We start from the raw sequence: 19,180 nt of genomic DNA, 5'->3' as shown, positions 1-19,180 counted from the left end.
TTCATCTCTGTATTTTCCACTCCTGTGTATTTTTTCTGTGGTTTCAAAAAAATTAATTTAAGCTATATCATGAAGTTTTGTTTTTCCCAGTTTGTAGTTTCTATATATTTTGTGTTTCTTACTCCTATTTATGAATTTAACAGCTGAATCACAGTTGACCTTGTAAGTTTCAAAGGACTAGATTTGAATTTAGAAGTGTTTCAGGTTTATCTTGGTAGCAAATATACTGTTTGTAGGTTGACAAAATCTATTTCAGAAATAGATTAGTTTAAAAATATTGATGCATTGTGAAAAGCCAAATTTTTATTACATTTGCAGTCTTCACTAGTCTTTAGTGAATGTATTCTAACATTTCGATAAAAACAGTACCTAACCATTTGCATTTTTCTGTTTGCCCCAGGATCAAGGAGGCTTTGGAATTGCCATTAGTGAAGAAGACACAATTAATGGAGTAGTTATTAAGAGCTTAACAGATCATGGTGCAGCAGCAAAGGTGTGAGAACATTTAAGATCCAAATAGGGAATGAAAAAAAAAAAAAAATTGAGGTAGCACCCAGAGCTCATGTGTTTTATTCTGTGTTGTTTCCAGGATGGACGAATCAAAGTTGGAGATCAGATCCTGGCAGTGGATGATGAAATTGTTGTGGGATATCCAGTAGAAAAGGTGCTTCTGAAGTGTCAGAAATGTTACAGAAATCACACCACTTAATGTAGGAGGTTATTGTGTCTTAAACAAACCAGTGAGGTTTTTGTGACTATGCTATGACTTCTTTTTCAAAGCTGGTTAAAGAACCAAGGATCCGCAGGCACTGTCTGGATAAGGAAATTACTGCAGAATAAGCTCAGAATTTAAAACTCAGATGCTCTTTTACATTACTACACTATGTGAATCATCTGTCTCTGTGCTACAAATGTGATATTTTTTTTCCCTGTGGTTCAGATCTGATGACTGAGAGGTACTTAGTTGTGGGATAAAAGCCATGAACTATCGCTCAGTAATGACTCTTCGTAGCTACTCCACTCTAGAAGTATTAGAACCAGTAGAATTAATATGCGTAAATTCACATGGGTGAGTTGCATCAGTGGTAAATCAGGTCATGAACTACATGAGGAGTGTCTGTCATAATGGCCTCATTATATTCCAAGCCTCGTATTTCAACCCTTTGGAGAAAACTGTCTCCATTCCTAAATAACAAGATTTTTTTCTAACTTCTAGCTCTGCAAACTCAGTTTGGGTTCTGTAGTGAATTGAAGGCAGGCTTTTTTCTAGCACCTGCCTTGCTACCAGGAAAAGTGATTCTTTAGGCATGAGAAGATTACTAAAGGGCAATTAGAGCATCCATCTTACTCTTTGATGCACTGCTGTCTCTAAAGCAGTAAATGAGTAAGAGAGTGAAATTGTCTGCAGGGAAGTAGGTAAGCTTTGGAAGAAGAGACAGAGTAAGTAATTTCTAATTCTACTGAAATGTAAATTCTTAGGAGGATTTGGTGATTTTCTGTGAGATGGCAATTAATTTTCAAGGTTTTTCAGTATCACTTTAAACTGGATTTTTGTGTACACCCTAGTGTCCTTCTTTCTCTCCCATAATTCAGGTAATATTTTCAGATTTTCCTTCCAACTGTACATCTGATTAAGGATCTAGATAGAAAGTAGCACATTTATTTAAATCTGTAGATGTTTTGGCATTGAATTCTGTGGGATCAGAATTGGGCTTCACCCAAACATTAAAAGACAATACCAGTTTTCCAATTTTTCTAATAATTGCTATAAACATAGTATTTTGTCCAGAGAAGAGAAGCCATTAAAAGACTGCCACACTCTCATCTGGTATAGTTTGGTGAAGTTTCATGGAAGCTACTTGGTTAACATCAGCCAGGTCTGGCCCACAGTTAACTCTGTTACTGTTTCATATAAAAACCATCAATATTTGTCCTTGTTCATTACCAAAAAAACCTTCAGGATTGTGACTTGTAGCTCCAGTTTGCAGAACAGTTCTTCTGCTTTATTTTTGTTTTACAATTGTACAGTCCAGTTACACTCTTCACCAGCTTTTCTCTTTATCATTCAGTTTATTAGTCTCCTGAAGACATCCAAAACAATGGTGAGGCTTACAATCAACTCAGCAGAGAAGGATAGCCTGACTGCAGCTCCAGTCCCTTCCAGCACTGCCCCAGCAGAGAGGAGGAATGTGCAGCTGCCAGCAACTGTAGCCTCTTCCAGCTCACCAGAACCAGAACCAGTCAGAAGTAAGATTCTCCTTGTGTGTCTATCTTAACTGGAGACCCAGCTTGTAAACAAGGTTTCTCTTTTTGTGTGCATTCAGCTGTCTTCTGAGTTGCATTTTCTAGTACTTTTGGATTACAGATCTCCCCCTTTAGAGAGTCAAGATGCGACTGACGATGGTTATTGGTTAAGCAACACACTACTAAGAAGCTAATAATAACTTGAGTAATGCACACATCAAGTTAATTTATATCTACATCACTGCCAGTATTCCTGAGTCATGTTTCTATTGCTTATTACTAGCAGTAGTATTGATAGGCAATTGTACTACTATAAAAGAAATCTTAAGATTAACACATGGGAGACCTGCTAGATATTAATTCTGTTGCCTTCCCTTCTGCATTTAGTTTTAGGGTAAAATCTACTGCTTTGTCCAAGTGTATCCCTTCTGTCTTCACCCTGCCACAGCAAGCTTTAGGGATAAAGACTGATGGAGATTTCAACAGTGCTCCCTCCAGCATCCTGGGCTTCACTTGGCTTCACTACCATTTGCAGGCATCCACAACCCAACTGTTGGAATATCTCCCTCCTCTTGGTTCTCTACCTGATTTTACAATTTATTTCCCTGCTTTCCTTTACCAAGTCCACCTTTTTGCTGCCCTGCATCTGGTTCTCTCTGCACAGACTCCTTCCAAATAAGCAACCCATCCCTAACTGCGTTCTCTGTATTGGTCTGATTTGTACTACATCTCTACCCACTGGTGTTTCCAGCAGTGCTATGTAGGCAATTTTTGGCCCAGTAATGATGCAGCTATCTAGATGAGGTCAGTCTTGGAAGACTCACTTCCAAGTCTTTAGTTCATGTATTTCATGTACACTTTATGCCTTCTGAATAGAATTACTATACTTAAGCCTTGACTACCCTACTTAGCTTGAACTAAGCATGAGCAGTTGCTCATCATACACACGAAGAACTTGCATAACAGAGCAGTTGAGTAACCTGTTCTATACTCACACAGAAGCTTTACACTTAAAAAGTCTTCACTGTCCTCCTGGTTCCCTTCAGAGGCCAAGACTCTTAGTTTTGAGGTTTACTGTTCCTGCAGCATCTATTGCTCACAGTAGACCTAAGTGTTTGTCAAACATAAATCCATAATCCATATTTCTGATTGCTGAAGTCCTTTGTTACTTTCAGTGGAATTTCTTTTAAACAGTGCCCTTCTAAAGTGCCTCTAAAGGATTTAAATGCCTCTTTTTAACTTTGGGAAAAAATGTAATTTTGATGTTTCCTTGAAGCACAGAGGACATCAGTGATAGAGATAATCTGAACATCCCAGACATTTTGACTGCTGATTCTTCCCTTTAGTTGCTGCACAATATCCCCTCCTAGTATTTTTAGCCTTTTTTTTTTTTTATTGTGAGCTGACTAAAATGCTGAAGCAAAGATCTATTTGTGACATGCCAGAGATACAGAATTTACAGATAAATTGCTACATAAGGATGCCATATATATTTTCACTGTGAGAATATGTATTTACACCACGAAACTTACTGCTTCCAAAACCTGTGTCAGTGGCCATTTAAAAGTTCTTTTTGAGGGCCACTCCGTAAAATTATATGTGTGTAACCTTTGACTTGACCATGGGTTGCTAGACTTGTGAAATACCACCATATTTGATTCATACTTAACAATCTCATGATACAGGTCTGAGTCTGAGATGGAATATTTAGTTAGATGGACCTTGACCCATTGCAGAAATGCAGGACTGACATCCTTGAATCCATGTATTTAATACAAACTATATACTTCATTTGTCTTTGACCTACCTTGCATAGTTGCTGGTATGGATGTTTAAATTCTAACCTAAATAGAATCTGTTATGTATAGTGGCTTTTTTGGCTATCCAGACTGTGATCCAGGTACTTGATGCTATAAAAATGGGATGTGATTAAAACTACAAGATAGTATTTCTCTGAGGGAAGAGAGAGTTGGCAGCATCATTCTCTGTAGGTCAGCTGTTCAGCTGTTGCTGTAGGGCTGTCAATGAACTCTAAAAATGCTGTTCTAAAGTCACTTTTCTAATATCGTTCCCTCTTACTGTAACCAGGATGTTTAATTGTTGTTGTAGACACAAGCAGATCCTCAACTCCAGCCACATTAACCTCTGACCCAGCTACTTGTCCCATCATTCCTGGATGTGAAACAACTATTGATATCTCCAAAGGGCGGACTGGTCTTGGTCTGAGCATTGTTGGAGGAGCAGACACTTTGCTGGTTGGTTGGAAAAATATGTGTGTCACTCAAGTAAAATAACAATAATGAAATTAAAATGTCTGACAGAAGAGATTTCTTCTTCATTTGTTTCTGTAGAATTTATAAGAAGATACCACAGATATCAGTTCGGGGGAAAGAAAAAAAAAAAAGAAAAAAGCACTTTTAAACTTGAAAGTATAAATTAACTTGTTATTATTTTGGTAATTTGTTCATTATACATCTGACTGCTTTGTTAATCACTGATGAATTATAGTAGGAATTTTCAGTTGCTTTTTGTTCGAAGTAGGGGCATGTTCTTTCAGCATGCAATTTATTTTTGTTTTATTTATCCACAGGGAGCAATCATTATCCATGAAGTATATGAAGAAGGAGCAGCATCTAAGGATGGGAGACTGTGGGCTGGGGATCAGATATTAGAGGTGCGGTGGTTTCTTTGGTTGCTTTTATTGTCATTTGCTAGCTAGGCATCTTCTGTTTGTCTGCTAGAAGGTTCTGCACATTTTATCATTGTACGTTTTCACTGCAGGTGAATGGGATTGACCTCAGGAATGCCACACATGATGAAGCAATAAATGTCCTCCGGCAGACTCCGCAAAAAGTTCGTCTGACTGTGTACAGAGATGAGGCCCAGTACAAGGAGGAAGACATGTATGATGTACTCAGTATAGAGCTCCAAAAGAAGCCTGGCAAAGGCCTTGGGCTGAGTATTGTTGGGAAAAGGTATGAATGTTCCTGGACAGTCAGTGTCTGGGACTTGCTGGACATGCTTATGTTTCTGTTGGGATCTGGTTCTCTGATCCTGTGGGCTTGAAGGCTGTACATGTCATTTTTGTGCCTAAGCTAATTGGCCATTCCTAGAGGAATTAGCCCAACATTACTCTAACAGAAAAGTGAGACAATGTTTATTGTGTTCTCAATAGCAAGCCATAAAAATGGCCCTCAAACAATATTGTAATGCACTGTGTGTATTTGCAGAAATGATACGGGAGTGTTTGTGTCAGACATCGTCAAAGGAGGAATAGCAGATACAGATGGGAGATTAATGCAAGGAGACCAGATATTGACAGTAAATGGAGAAGATGTTCGAAATGCTAACCAGGAGGCTGTTGCAGCTTTGCTAAAGGTATTGGGAAAAGAGAAGGTCGATAAAAGTGAAGAACTGACATCCAGAGTTTTTGAAAGCTTTAGTTTTATTCAGACTGAGTTCAGACTGTTCTTGAGATGACCATGAGAATGAGCTGTGAGTCCAAATTTAAGGTTTCTAAAGTCTTGAGCATTCAGATTTTGATACTTTGCGTGATGAAAGTGGGAGTAGTGGTGGTGAAGAGTGCCATATGTTTATAGGGCAATAGAAGACCATTACCTAGAACAATCTAGAACTTAATACTGTATTTTCTCCAACAAACTGATAACTGGTTAACTACCTCACATTTTCAGAAACACATGCAGAAGTGACTGTAAATGATAGAGAGTTCATCAGAGTAGTTGTGCCAAAACCCGATTACTTTCATAGTTGATTAATATTATTTTTTCTGTGTATGTCTAGTGTCACTTTACATCCATTAAATATTATAATGCATTTTCCAGTGACCAAGGCATCTAGTATAAGAAACATAAAGATAACAAAAGTAAACACCTATCTGCAGCTCTTGGAACCAGAATTTCTGTTTTCAATAAATTATGTGCTTCTGATGTCCTCCCGCTATTTCCAAACCAGAATGAAGTCAGATATACAACATTTCCTGTGGTCTGGCAGGAAGTCCAGCTGGTCAGCTAGCTTGTCTGTTTTCCATCCAGGGTTTTGAGACATTCCTGCTGCGTGGTAAGGATTCCATCAAGTCAGCATTTTCCAATGGAAAACTTTTCCACTGGAAAAAATTTAACAGCCACTACTGATAGATGACTCTTGGATACATAGACACACGATTGTGCTTCTTTGCACTCACATTCAGAGGTGTATGTTTCCATATGTTGAAAACTTCTTCAAGGTTTTTTTGGTTTTGGGTGGGTAGGGTGGGGTGAGGACGGGAGTTAAAAAGGGGAGATAGGAGCACTTTTTCTGTATTTTCAGCGTGTGCCAGTAAATGAGAATTCCAGAATTGGGTTTGGGCTCTGACAGTGAACTCATGAATATAGTCTTCTGGGGTAATAGTACTTACTTGATACTTTATTTTATCTAAGAACAGTGCATTTCTTGTTCACATGCTGCAGTTTTACATCTCCTCTAAATTAAAATGCCATTTTATGTGGCAAGTTTCTTTCATTTTGGCAAACATTTTGGAAGATCTAATTGAAAGTTCCCACTTCTCATTTGAATATTCATGTTTTAAATACTTTATCCCACTCAGTAGTACTTGTAATTAATTGTCCTAGCCCTGAGAAATAAGGCTTTTAAAATACCTCTGATATATTATTGTTAACCATTCTATTTTGTTCACACAGTATCAGTGGAGTAAAGCATGATCACTCATATGTAGGCAGTCACGATTTTTAGTTCAGGTATCTGATCTGTTTTCATTCACGAGACTAAGATCTAGGAACAAATTGTCTTGAACTGCCTGAAATGTATTTTGCTAGAAAATTATTTATCATGTTTGGAAAATCACAGTGTATTTTAAGTAGCATGTGACCCCTAGAATGTCTCATGAGGCTGAGAATTCTGCCTGTTCGTGCAGTGTTTCGTTTTAAGTATCCCCAAAACATGTGAAAAGCTGATCATTTTTTCCTCTCATTTGACTTACGCATTTATCAAATGGGAGATTTCAGGAGGATAGAGAAAGCTATAATAAAACTAAATGTGAACTGATTTATTCACAAGTTTATTTGGAAAGTATTGCCTCCCACTTTCACACATTATAACTTTCAAATCTCATTTGTGAGTTTGCATTTTGTGTGAGGATGTGGTAATTTTAGGTACATAGATTACTTCCTCAATTTTCCATTTTGGCTAGGAGTTGGCAGTATGTTTAATACAGGTCAGTTCATACAAGTAGGAAAGAATGGTTTTTGCCTGAGTTTTGACCAAGTCTTTCCCAGGACATAGAGAAGTCAACATTATTAAAAAAAAAATAAAAAGCAATTTAGTAATAAATCTCTTTTAGCATCACTCCTAGTGGAATAGGAACACCATATGAGGTATGGAAACCCTATTTGACTGGATATATCCTGTTACTGGTTTTGATATATTGGTCTATTTCTTACTGTGAATTTTCTGACAAACATGAATCTCTCTTAGAGCTAAAGCATGATAAATAAAGGCAAACTTATGTAATATTAAGTTCTTACAGGATTTCATACTAACAACTTCCCAGTGGAAGAAAGAAGGAAAAGCAAAATAGCAACAAAACTTTGAAATTTCTGTATTTGAATATGCTGCAGATAGGTGGTCTTCTTTAACACTACCTGTATTAATTTGGAAGTCCAGTTTTCTAAATGTTGTTTGTGATAATAACTTACTTGTTTCCAAAATCAGCCTAATGCCTTCTGAGACATGCATTTATGCAGAGGTCTAAATAATAGTATAATTAAAAGCTTAAAGAGTATTGGGAGGTTTTTCCAGTGTGCAAACAGTCCGTATCACCCAGCTCCCTGTTGGCAGTCATATGCAGAAGGGTCACTTAAACTACTGATAGATGTTTGGAAAACCTCCTGCCCAAAATTTCTTTAGTTATGTTGGTATGGATCCAAAGTAACAGATAATTTCAAGAGCAGGAGAGAGATAGCTACCAGTTTAAATACTGTGTTCTCAGTCATATCAGCATAATAGTTAATACTTTGAGGTGTTATACTATTTTTAGTGCTTATTTTGAAATTAGTCAATTTCACTATTCCTTGAAAAATGAAAATATATGTTTACATTACAATTGAGAAGCCAAAACTACTCCCTTTGAAGTGAAGGGTAACAGAGTTTGTGGTCTTGTGTAATTTTCACATCTGTATTGTAATACTGGTTAATGCAAAAAGTACCCTGCTCAGTATTGAGTATCATGGTGTACTTAGTTTGTGTGACTCTGATCCTGCCATGAGCTCTGTCTGCTTAGTGTTCATCGTGGGGTTGTTAACCTGTTATTTTCCCCTCTGTCCATAGTTTTTTTGTCTTCCAGCATCTAGTAAGTGACTTAAGTATTGTCATAGGCTTGAATGTTGTAGACAGAAGAGATATATTATAAGTGACTGGTTCTCTAGTGTTCATTAGGTACGGTAAGACTAGAGGTCGGAAGAATAAAAGCTGGTCCATTCCACTCCGAGAGGAGAACATCCCAGAGCAGCCAGGTGAGTAACTGTAAAACTGTTCAGTTTGGAAGAAATAATGGTTAAATAATGAAAGCAAATAAAAATAATTGGTTTTATGATGGCAGTGATTTTCCATATACCTGATCCAAGCTGAAGAATAGTTTTTATCTATTTTGCAGCTTTTTGGTAACTATTTTATATGTACACTTCAGCATATTGTATCTGTTTAAGACATGATTCAGCCAAAAATGTAATCCAGAAACGGCTTTGCTGTGCTGCATAGTCTGGTTTTTACAGCTCCAGCCTGGGAAGCAGAGAGAGCTCTGATTCTCATCGATACCAGAAGCAGTTGGAATGAACTTTAAACCTCTTTGTTAGTTTAGTAGTGCTTGGCATGCAGTGGAGTATTGTTTCAGTAAACTTAGTGAATTTCTCCACTCTTTGCATATTCTTACTGTAATCTTGGTCATCAGAAGCAGGAAACCTGCACCATTTCCATCAGGCTTTTCTCAAGTTTGTTTATTTTATTGCTGGTTGAATGGTGGAGTGTTACAAACTTGCATCAGTTTCTGCATTTGAATGCATCCATGTGGTAGTAGCTGATACCATTATTTGCTCCAGTAGGAGCTATGTTTCTGAGAGCTCACAACTTACCTTAGAAATTTCTGTGGTTATAAACTGGATATGCAGATCATGAAGTACTGAAGAAAAATCATTTTAAGACAAATCATAATTAAACAGTTTCAAGTGAGCAGGTTAAGACTGGGTAAGACTGAAATGTTAGGCTCTCTTCAAAACAAGTAATGCCAAACAAGACAAAAACATTCAGGCACTGGGCAATCTTAATCAGAAGAAGTTAGCAATGTTGATTGTTTTGAAGAGTCTAACAGTCAGTGAACTAGTCTCACTGGGAGCCATGTTGTTCCTTTACATTGCCTTGCAGGTATAGTGAAAATCTTTCTGGCAATTGTGCAGGTGAAGCTGAGTAGAGACCCTAATCTTAGTTTTAGCTCATGCAGTTGGTGAACATGAGAGTACACATGTGGATATATAAAGATCTGTCTTTTGTATTCTGTCCCTACCTTGATAATCGTGACTAACTTTTGCACCAGAAGATCTTTATGAGATGATAGAAGGTGCAAATATAAGGGCACAGTCCAGCCCTGAGAGGCAGCACTTCAAAGCATTGCATGGGGTTGTAGGCATGCAATCTCTGTTGGTCTAATGATGTTTCAAACAAGTAGCCCTCTAGAGTGACCAAGAAATATGTGGAGGTTCACTGTATCAGCTTTAACTGGGCACAGGAAAAGTAAAATACAGCAAAATCTACTGAATCTACAGAGGGTTACAGTTTTACTTTTATCAACTGGGTGTCTGAACCTGCTGTCTAATCCAGTCTAACACTGTATTTAGGTCAGTGAAGGAAGTGGCAGTCTGTCATCGTTCAGTTTCCCAGTTTCTGGGTCCAATGCGCCTGAGGCCTTTGAAAGTGGTCTAAAGAAGAATACCAGTAAGGTTTCTTTGGTGCTTTCAGTATTTTATACATGTGAACTGGTAGCTGAGATCTTTCACTTTCTCAAAAATGTTGTCATTATGTCCTGTAGGCGTGAAAGTGATTCCTTAGTCATTAAAACGCTGCAGGGGTGGTGGTTGTACAATGCATCATATATATCTTTGAATAGCTTTTTATAAAAGAATGTAGCAGCTTGTTATACCAACAGTTTGGATAGTGAGAATCTTAAGTTGAGCCATAATTTTCTATTTAATCTAAATACATCTTCAGTCAACCTGTCTTATTCATAGAAATCCAGATACTGTATAGTTAAATTAGAATAGACGTAGAATAGCTGTCTTGTGCTTAAATCTAGAACAGTTACATCTAACCAAAGTATTGCTAGCAAATAATAGGTTTTTTCTATTCTATTTGAGCATGCTTAGCAGTCTTATTCCAAGAGTTATTTAAATGGAGAGAATTAATCACTTTTTCACCCATTCCAGAAGTATTTCAATACTGTTAATTTAATGACAGGCGCTTTCAAAATCTGCTTAAAACATATGTCTATAATAAACCAGCAGAAAGTTAGAATCATCAGAGTGGTTTGGGTAACTTTAATGGAAAAATTTCCTAAAGATGCTAGTTTAACTTTTCTTTTTTTAAATTCATTTGACAGTAGCTTCTGAAATACAGGGACTAAGAACAGTTGAAATAAAAAAGGTAAGTTACAGCATGAAGTGGTATATATCAGGAACATGTTTTGTAGATGTTGTCAGTAGGTTTACAGAAAGGAAGAAGCCTGTCCCTGTTAATTGTTTTGAGAGAGGAATTGATATGGCAATAGCTAATGAATTTGCTTGTCTTTTCAGGTCAAGATTGTATGATCTCCACTGCCTAAATTTTTACGTAATATCAGTGTGATTTATCTATCACATTTTGTGACCTGTTTTGAAAGCAAAAAGAGGAAGGATTAGTAAGAGACAATGGGACCTAGTTTTACTGTTACCAGACTGAGTTAAATCCAGACTCTGTTTTAGTGAAGTGAGAGGAACTTTACCAAAGTTGTAAGCCCATTGTTTGGTATTTCACGTTTCTCTTCACACATATTTTTAATGGGTAGCTTCTTATTGACAGCTGCAGGTTTTCAACTGTGAAATTCAGTTGACTTCCTTATTTACAGGAGCATGAGATCTGAATCACAGATTGCTTCTGTTGTCCAAAATATTTATATTATTTAACTTTGCCCAGCACTTAGTTTACTTGATTATGAGGATTGTATTTAGCCATTTTCTTTTTACAGTAGAATCTGCAAATACCAGTTTACAATAGCCATTTTTGCAGTTAGGTGGTAGGGTGTTGTACAGTAGTGAACAGCTATTTATTTTCTTCAACAATAGGACACTAGGGGGTGCATAAAGATTAATTCTGGTCTTCAGGAGATTCATAATAAGAGATTGATATAGACAATGTTAAGGTCAAGAAATCCTATCTGTCTAGTTTTCCACGCACAGTCTTTCTGTGCTGACTTTGAGGGTCTGATGCTGAATTCTGTAAATATTTTGTTTGGTTAAGATAAAACATGCAACTAAGTCAGCAAATTGTCACCTACCACTGATGGGAAGAAACATATATTGTGCTCTCTGTGCTTTCTCAAAATGATGCAAAGTGTATTAGTTTAAAAAATGGCTTGAGACACGGGAATTCTGATTTCCATAAGATAGGGGCTTTAGTAATTTTCTGAGATAAGCCCACAATTCTCTCTATGTGTTTTTCTTTCTGGAAAAATCTAATCTTTTTTCATGGCAATAACAGGGCCCTGCAGATTCACTAGGAGTCAGCATTGCTGGAGGTGTAGGAAGTCCTCTTGGAGATGTTCCTATATTTATTGCCATGATGCATTCAAATGGAGTTGCAGCTCAGACTCAGAAACTCAGAGTAAGTTGATTGTTAAGAAGATTGTAAAGATTGCATGGGTAATGCACAGTAATTACTCTAGGCATGCAATAAATTAATAGTTTAATGATACAGTCATAAGTGCTTCTGGCAGTGACAAGAATTTTTGCTGTTTGGATTGACAAAACAGTAACTTGGATTGGTAGCGTGATAAAAGGTAATTGCTGAAAGATACTAACTTTGGGAAGGAAGTCCTAAAGCAATCTTGGATAATAGAGGTAGTAGTCAGCTTGTGAAAATTAAAAGTAGAGAGAATGGTTCAGAATGATGGATTCTTGTAAGTGAGCACTGCTGATGAGCACGGTGGTCATTCCTGCAACTGTATTTATGCAGTCCATTTTATCTCTCTTGTTTTCTATGCTTATGTCTTAGAATAGAGATAGTACTTTTTAGGTTCTAAGTTAAAGTGGGTGGTCTTACCTGATACAGCATTTGTATGTGTACTATATCCAGTCTGTACCAGAGGTGGTTGAATTTGACTCACGCTCCTTGGAAAATGGACAATGGTATTTCAGGATCAATCCAAACATATAATTTCTGATGATAATTTACTACTTCAGTCTGTCTTCAGGTGACATGTAAAATACATCTTTTTTTTTACATACTGTATATTTCTAGAGTATTAGGATCAATTCTATAAAGCATCATTGCTTCTTTGCACTGAGTACACTAAACCAGTGTAATTAGTTAACTGTGATGTTGATACCTTTGTATTAGGTCATTATGTAGTTCAAAGATTATTTGCCTTCAAGAGAAAATGTACAGTGAACAGTTGCTAATTTCTTTCTTCCTGCCCTATATCACTGATAAAATCTGGCTAAATGCAAATACACAGATCTGCTATTGTTGAAAGAAAGTGACAAATCTATGTAACTAAACTTATTGTTAGATTTTCTACATTTTCTTCTGCAGGTTGGGGACAGGATTGTTAGCATTTGTGGAACGTCTACTGAGGGCATGACTCACTCCCAGGCTGTTAGCCTCTTAAAAAATGCTTCAGGCACTATTGAGTTGCAGGTAAAAAATCTTCGGTGACATTTGGAATATTTTGTGAAGACTATTTTGCCAGCTGCTACAATAAATTATTTTAGTGTCAGCATTCTCATTTTACTGCTTTACAAACTCTGTTCCTAGGTTGTAGCTGGAGGAGAAGTGAGTGTCATAACTGGTCAGCAGCAGGATCCACCTACGTCCAATTTTCAGTTTGCGGGACTAACTTCAACCAGCATTTTTCAGGATGATTTAGGGTCAGTAACTATAGAATATACAGCCTCTGTAGCCTGCTATTTTAGGTGGAACTCAACCTAAAAAACTTAGAAATTTTAGCAAATAACAGATGAATTGTTTGACTTAATCATGACTTACACATTTGGTATACATGGGACCTGTAGGCCATAGGTCCTCTTCTGCATTTTTCATGATGTGATTTGCTGTGCTGCTTTATTTTGCCCCTATGTAGAGTTATGATGTTATTTCAGGAGTTCTCTGTAAATACAGCCTCCTTTGTTTTACTGAGCCTTGGTAGCTGGCATTAATTGATACACTCAAAATACTTTTTCTCAGAGTTAAATGGTACCTGTGTTGCCATAATGTGCTTTCTAGCATTAGGCTCTAAGGAGCATCTAACTTTTCTCATATACAAGGTATACTACAATGGTAGAGATATGTAAACAAGTTTTGCCTCAAACTCTCATAAATCTGAGGCATTTTTCTTCTAGGAACAGGGAAGGAGTGAATGTGGTGCTTTAGCCATGCAGATCTACTTAGATAGAATTTCAAAATTTTTTATAGTCAAAGTATATGTGGGGAAAGGTACAGATGGTCTGTATAAACGCATATGTACAAATACAGTTACATATTGGAGGAGGAGAGAAGCATTTAAACCTTACAATGTAAACTACTGGGCTAATTTTAGATTTTTTTTGGAGGTGTAATGGTTTACAGGGTTTTTAAAGTAGATATTTCTTAGGGAGATTTGAAGTACTGATATTGTATCTCTACTGCACTAGTAAGCACTGTTAGTGGGACGTTGCAGCTGTATCTATGCCCTGACCTGGGTGGAAAAGGTGTCTGAAATAGCTACCTTTAAGTAATAATAAGAGCATTAGACAGTTATAATGCTTTACATGAACTAAAATAACCAGTTCATTGTAATAAAAACATTTGTAGTTGTAGTGGAAAGGGAAATATATTGCTTAGCTTGAAAGGAAGAATGCTTTTACAGAATCACAGAATCATCCAGGTTGGAAAAGACCTTGATGATCATCCAGTCCAACTATTAACCTGACACTGACAGTTCCCAACTACACCATATCCCCAAGCGCTATGTCAACCCGACTCTTAAACGCCTCCAGGGATGGGGACTCCGCCACCTCCCTGGGCAGCCCATTCCAACGCCTAACAACCCCTTCTGGAAAGAAATACTTCCTAATATCCAGTCTAAACCTTCCCTGACGCAACTTGAGGCCGTTGCTCTTACCCTATTTTGTCCTCGTTGACTATTCTGCATGTTAAATCATAAGTTTAGACAACATCGCGATACTCTTTTACCTTTTCTTAGACCTCCTCAGTACAAGACCATTACTCTGGATAGAGGACCAGATGGCCTAGGCTTTAGTATTGTGGGTGGTTATGGCAGTCCCCATGGAGACTTACCCATTTATGTGAAGACAGTATTTGCAAAGGTAAGTGTAAATTTCTTTAGTCAATCCATTTATTAGTTAATTTGCAGCAGCTACAATCTTAAATCATGGCCTGAGTTTGAAGCCAAAGGATTGTTACAGTTTCTCACAGGTTTTCTTCCTTACTGCAGGTGCTGGTCAAAATGTGCTTGCAGCATTTGAAGGCTATAGTCTTAGATTCAGAATTTCCATATGCATGTGACTTGACATTTGACAGAGCCTTCTTTGACTCTCAAAATAGGAATTGTGCACATACTTAGAAAAACAGCTCCCTTGCTTTCTGTTTAAAGTGTATTTTCTTCAGGTAGTAGAAGTGACTGTTTTACTTATTTTGACTGAGAGTCTGAAAGCTAGATGAAGATAAAATAGCTGAACCTTTGGAGAAGTTCAGGACCTTTGGAGAAATTCAGATACTGACCTGGATTTGATAGTTTGGGCTGCCCCAGGAAACAGCCCTGAGTCAGAGAAAACTGGAATCAAGATTCCTAAACTTTTATGGTAAATGAAAGTACAGAGCTGGGTTTTGATTACTGCATTTCTTGTACCAGTTTCTGAAAACTTCTTCAGATCTTGAAAATTTTACTTCTATGATAGCAGAGTTTAGATGTTACATTAGCTGGATGAACAGGGTTAAGGGAATATAAAAATCCTGTAGATCCAATTTCTAGATGTGGTGAAACTTAGACAGGCCAGGCCATACTGCAGCACTAGCAGGCCATACTACAAATGACTGTATTTGAATCATTGAAAATCAAAAAAAAAGATTTAAAGAGTTTTGTGCACTGAACCCATCTTATTCAGACCATAAGGACAGTGTGACAGGGAGAAAAATAAATGCATGAGTCTGCAGTTACATGTTGTATCATTTCAGGGTGCAGCAGCAGAAGATGGACGCCTGAAGAGAGGGGATCAAATCATTGCTGTGAATGGGCAGAGTTTAGAAGGGGTGACCCATGAGGAAGCAGTTGCTATTCTGAAAAGGACAAAAGGAACAGTCACTTTGACTGTTTTGTCCTGAGCTGGCTGCCCAAAGGGGTAGGGTCAATAAGACTATAGTATTTACATTCCACATAGCAAAGAGAATGGAAATGTTTATATAGCCTTCTTGTTCTTCCAGCTTCACAGGACTGTTACAATACTGAAGAAAAATAACATTTAACCATATTTTTGTATACAATAGAATATTTCTCTTACTGACAAAGCACTGGGATGGAGTTATGTCAACTATGGAAAGACATGGATACTTTTCCTATTAATATTATAATGAATGCTTGTAAGCCACCAAAAAAAAAAAAAAAAAAAAAAAAAGAATGTTTGCATTAACAGTCACACAACAAAACTGGAATGTTTTGCTAAGAGGCTTTGGATATTTGAAATAAGTTGGAAAAATTATAAAGTCACCAAGTCAACAAGGGGGTGTTATGGGCAGCAGTAGTCAGAACAGAGAAATAAAGTTATAGAAGAAAGAAAGTATTAACAAAACGTGGAATTTTAGGAAAAGGAGGAAGTGTATGTAACCTGGAGTCAGATGATTAATGGACTTAGATGATTATTTGTGTTACTTCACAACACCCAGGTAAAAGGATCTGGGTGGGTGACTTGGGTGGGTTTTTCACTTGTCTGTGTTTAAATTTCATAAGTCATGGTGTATCCAAAAGAAAGAAAACTGATTTAGTTTGCTAGTGGAAACTACTCCTGGTGAATGAGAATGCCCTGCAACTGCAGTATTGGAAGAATTAGACTTTTATAATAGTAGTATTTGCTAGCCTATGTGGATGTGACAGCAGCCTTCCCAATATGAAACGTGTAAGTGAAGGTTCTTCTCTTCCAGTGTGCAAGATTAACTACAGGCTCGTGCAGATGTTTCTGCAAGCTGCTCAAAACAGAGCTGCTTCAGGGCAGGTTTGCTTGGCTGAAGACAGATACTTGTGCGTATTGGTTAAGCCAGGGTGGAAAAAGTTGATGTTACAGTGTTGCTGTGATTATCAGTAGCAGCAAAGGTAGGGTTCTCCTTGGACTTAGGAGTCCTAAAACCAGGACTTGAAGGTGGGTAAAAGCCTGAAAATCCCTCCCAGTGGAGGTGGGTAAGACAGCAGTGAAGGTCTTCCTGCATCACCGTTAAGCAGAAGAGGAGATTTGAGGGCCACAAATACTGGTTTAGGGTGTTTAAGTTTAGAGGCACAAATATAAGATAGTTTCTAGTAAGTATGATGCAACCATGGAGCTGTCTGTTCTTTGGGCAGCAGTGTGGTCAATAAGTTTATCAATATCTTCAGTTTCCTAAGTTGGGATCCTCACTAAAACTTTATCCAAAAAACACAGTCACTTGAAACCCTTAGCTCATTGTAGCTTGCCTTTGCCTCTGCTCCTTCAAAGTGGCTCTTAAGAATCTGGCAGATAAAGCACACTTTGCCCATGATTTACCTTCCTGCAGAAAAATTTTGAAGTGTCTTTTGAGGGTAAAAAATGCCTAGCTAATTAGCATTCTATTTAGCAGCAAGACCATTTGTGTTAATTAGCCAAAAAATCATAGCAAGAAGGCCACCATGTCAGTTGTAATTTAAGAGAAATCTGAACTGAAAATACAGGCAATATTCGGGCCATTTATTAGGGGAAGATGCAAAAGACTAGCATTTATTTTAGTGGGACTCACAAGCAGTATGAGGAATGTCTGTGAAAGAGTATTAACAAACTGATAACTGTCTAAGTGAAATAACTAAAAAAACCCACCCTCTGTCTCTTTAATTGTTCGAGAAGTTACACTGTGGTAGACTAAGATGAAATAAAACAGATGGTACCATTACTGGATGCTGTTGTTATTGAATTGTTCTTCTACTTATTCCTTGGTTAGAGTGAGAAATGCCTATATTAGAGTATGTAAAGTCACTTTAAATAGTATCTATATTTGTAACAGAAGTAGTGTACAGCTATTTTGTTACTGCTGTTGTGTCTAAATGGAGGATTTAAGTGAATAAATTCCAAACTGTCATGATGAAGAAATAAAGTTGCAGGTGTGTTTCTGATTGCTTTACAGTGGCATGCTTGCATTGTTCATTCTATTGTGAAAGATTAATTCAAAACAATTTAAACTAATAATTTTAAAAAGGCATTGTTTTTTATGTGAACCGTAAAACATCTACTCAAAATTGCTTTGTTTGAATTCCAGTATTTTATCTTCTCTTGCAAAGTTACCAAATCCATGAGACCAGATAGCGAAACTATCTAGGAATTAATATGAAGCTGCTGTGCTTTTTTGAAACAGACAGCATTAATCATTGTTCAGTCTGTTTAAAAAACATTCGTTCGGGCATAGGGCTTGCCATGAGGGATCAAAACAGTGAGTCTTGGAGCCTGGGACTTTGCTTTTAGCTGTGACCTACTCTGCTGCTTCAGAACACAGGATCTCCCTCAAGCCCCCCGCTGAGAAAGCTGTTGCATGATCACTGCTTAGTGGCTGCCACACACTAGACCATGAGGTATAATAAACTTTGCAGGCTTAGTATGTTTGATTTTCTATATCATGTGGTATGAAAGTTGCGTTGAATAGCAAATTTAGTCCCGTAAAGTGCAAGGTACCGTGGCCTCAGTTCTACCAGGTCTTCTGATTTTTGTTAGGTTTCTTCCATGTGACTGTGTTAACTATGGGACTTCACAGGGTTAGAGCTGAAGGGCCTGGTATCTTAAAGGCTCCAACCCATTGTCAGATACCCAGTCCTTTATTTAACTCTTACCTGCTTACCTCTCACCTATTCAATACTAGTAACCTTAGAGTGGTATTGATGAAAGAGACTGTCACTTTTTGTAAGTGTGGGTCTGGACAGAGGACAGCTGACTCATGGGAATGTACATATTTAATTTCTTGCCAGTGAGCAGGTGTCATTGGCATGGCTGCTTTCCTATTCATTCTTCTGTTGGATTATATTTCTGGGTTAGCTTTATGGAAGCAATGGTATTGGTAATTCTCATTTGGGAGAGTTGATGCTGTTTAGTAGCCATTGAGGATCCCTTCCCTTCACCCTATCCAGCCCCTTTTTAAAAGAAAAAAGAAGCTGTATATTCCGTAGACCTAGACATGGACTTGCCTAAAAAACTCCCAAACCTAAAAGAAGAAAAAGGTTGTCGTCTTTGTTCTTAAGTGGCAAAAAGATGTTTTGTTTTATTGACAGAGACTTGCAAGTATTGTGGAGAAACGTAATACTTCTAATAGTGTTTTGCAAAGAAAGGCTTATCTCAAAGTGAGAGCAACACCGGAAAGAGACTGGTAGTGGTTTCACACACACACCTTCTTCTTGCTCTTTAAAAACAAATTCTTTGAACCA

General features: G+C 37.5%; 1 protein-coding gene across 21 annotated transcripts in view; it reads left to right on the top strand.

Moving 5' to 3' along the window:
- Positions 1-17,890, top strand: part of MPDZ (multiple PDZ domain crumbs cell polarity complex component) — a 97,095-nt gene extending 79,205 nt beyond the window's left edge. For 19 of the 21 annotated variants that reach the window (XM_074811825.1, XM_074811824.1, XM_074811838.1 and 16 more), the window contains 15 exons: positions 401-493; positions 590-664; positions 2,070-2,247; positions 4,354-4,499; positions 4,835-4,918; positions 5,026-5,219; positions 5,475-5,622; positions 8,685-8,771; positions 10,146-10,242; positions 10,904-10,947; positions 12,040-12,162; positions 13,093-13,197; positions 13,315-13,427; positions 14,741-14,864; positions 15,733-17,890. In XM_074811825.1, the coding sequence (XP_074667926.1) occupies positions 401-493; positions 590-664; positions 2,070-2,247; positions 4,354-4,499; positions 4,835-4,918; positions 5,026-5,219; positions 5,475-5,622; positions 8,685-8,771; positions 10,146-10,242; positions 10,904-10,947; positions 12,040-12,162; positions 13,093-13,197; positions 13,315-13,427; positions 14,741-14,864; positions 15,733-15,879 (1,758 nt within the window). In that variant the 3' untranslated portion in view covers positions 15,880-17,890. The remainder of the gene's footprint in view (positions 1-400; positions 494-589; positions 665-2,069; positions 2,248-4,353; positions 4,500-4,834; positions 4,919-5,025; positions 5,220-5,474; positions 5,623-8,684; positions 8,772-10,145; positions 10,243-10,903; positions 10,948-12,039; positions 12,163-13,092; positions 13,198-13,314; positions 13,428-14,740; positions 14,865-15,732) is intronic. The other 2 variants (XM_074811833.1, XM_074811830.1) reach the window with 2 other exon arrangements.
- Positions 17,891-19,180: the final 1,290 nt, after the last annotated feature.

This window comes from Strix aluco, chromosome Z (assembly GCF_031877795.1).
Source record: "Strix aluco isolate bStrAlu1 chromosome Z, bStrAlu1.hap1, whole genome shotgun sequence".
In the NCBI taxonomy this organism is placed as follows: domain Eukaryota; kingdom Metazoa; phylum Chordata; class Aves; order Strigiformes; family Strigidae; genus Strix; species Strix aluco.
The sequence above is the reverse complement of the archived record's forward strand: the minus strand, read 5'-3'. Positions and strand labels throughout refer to the sequence as shown.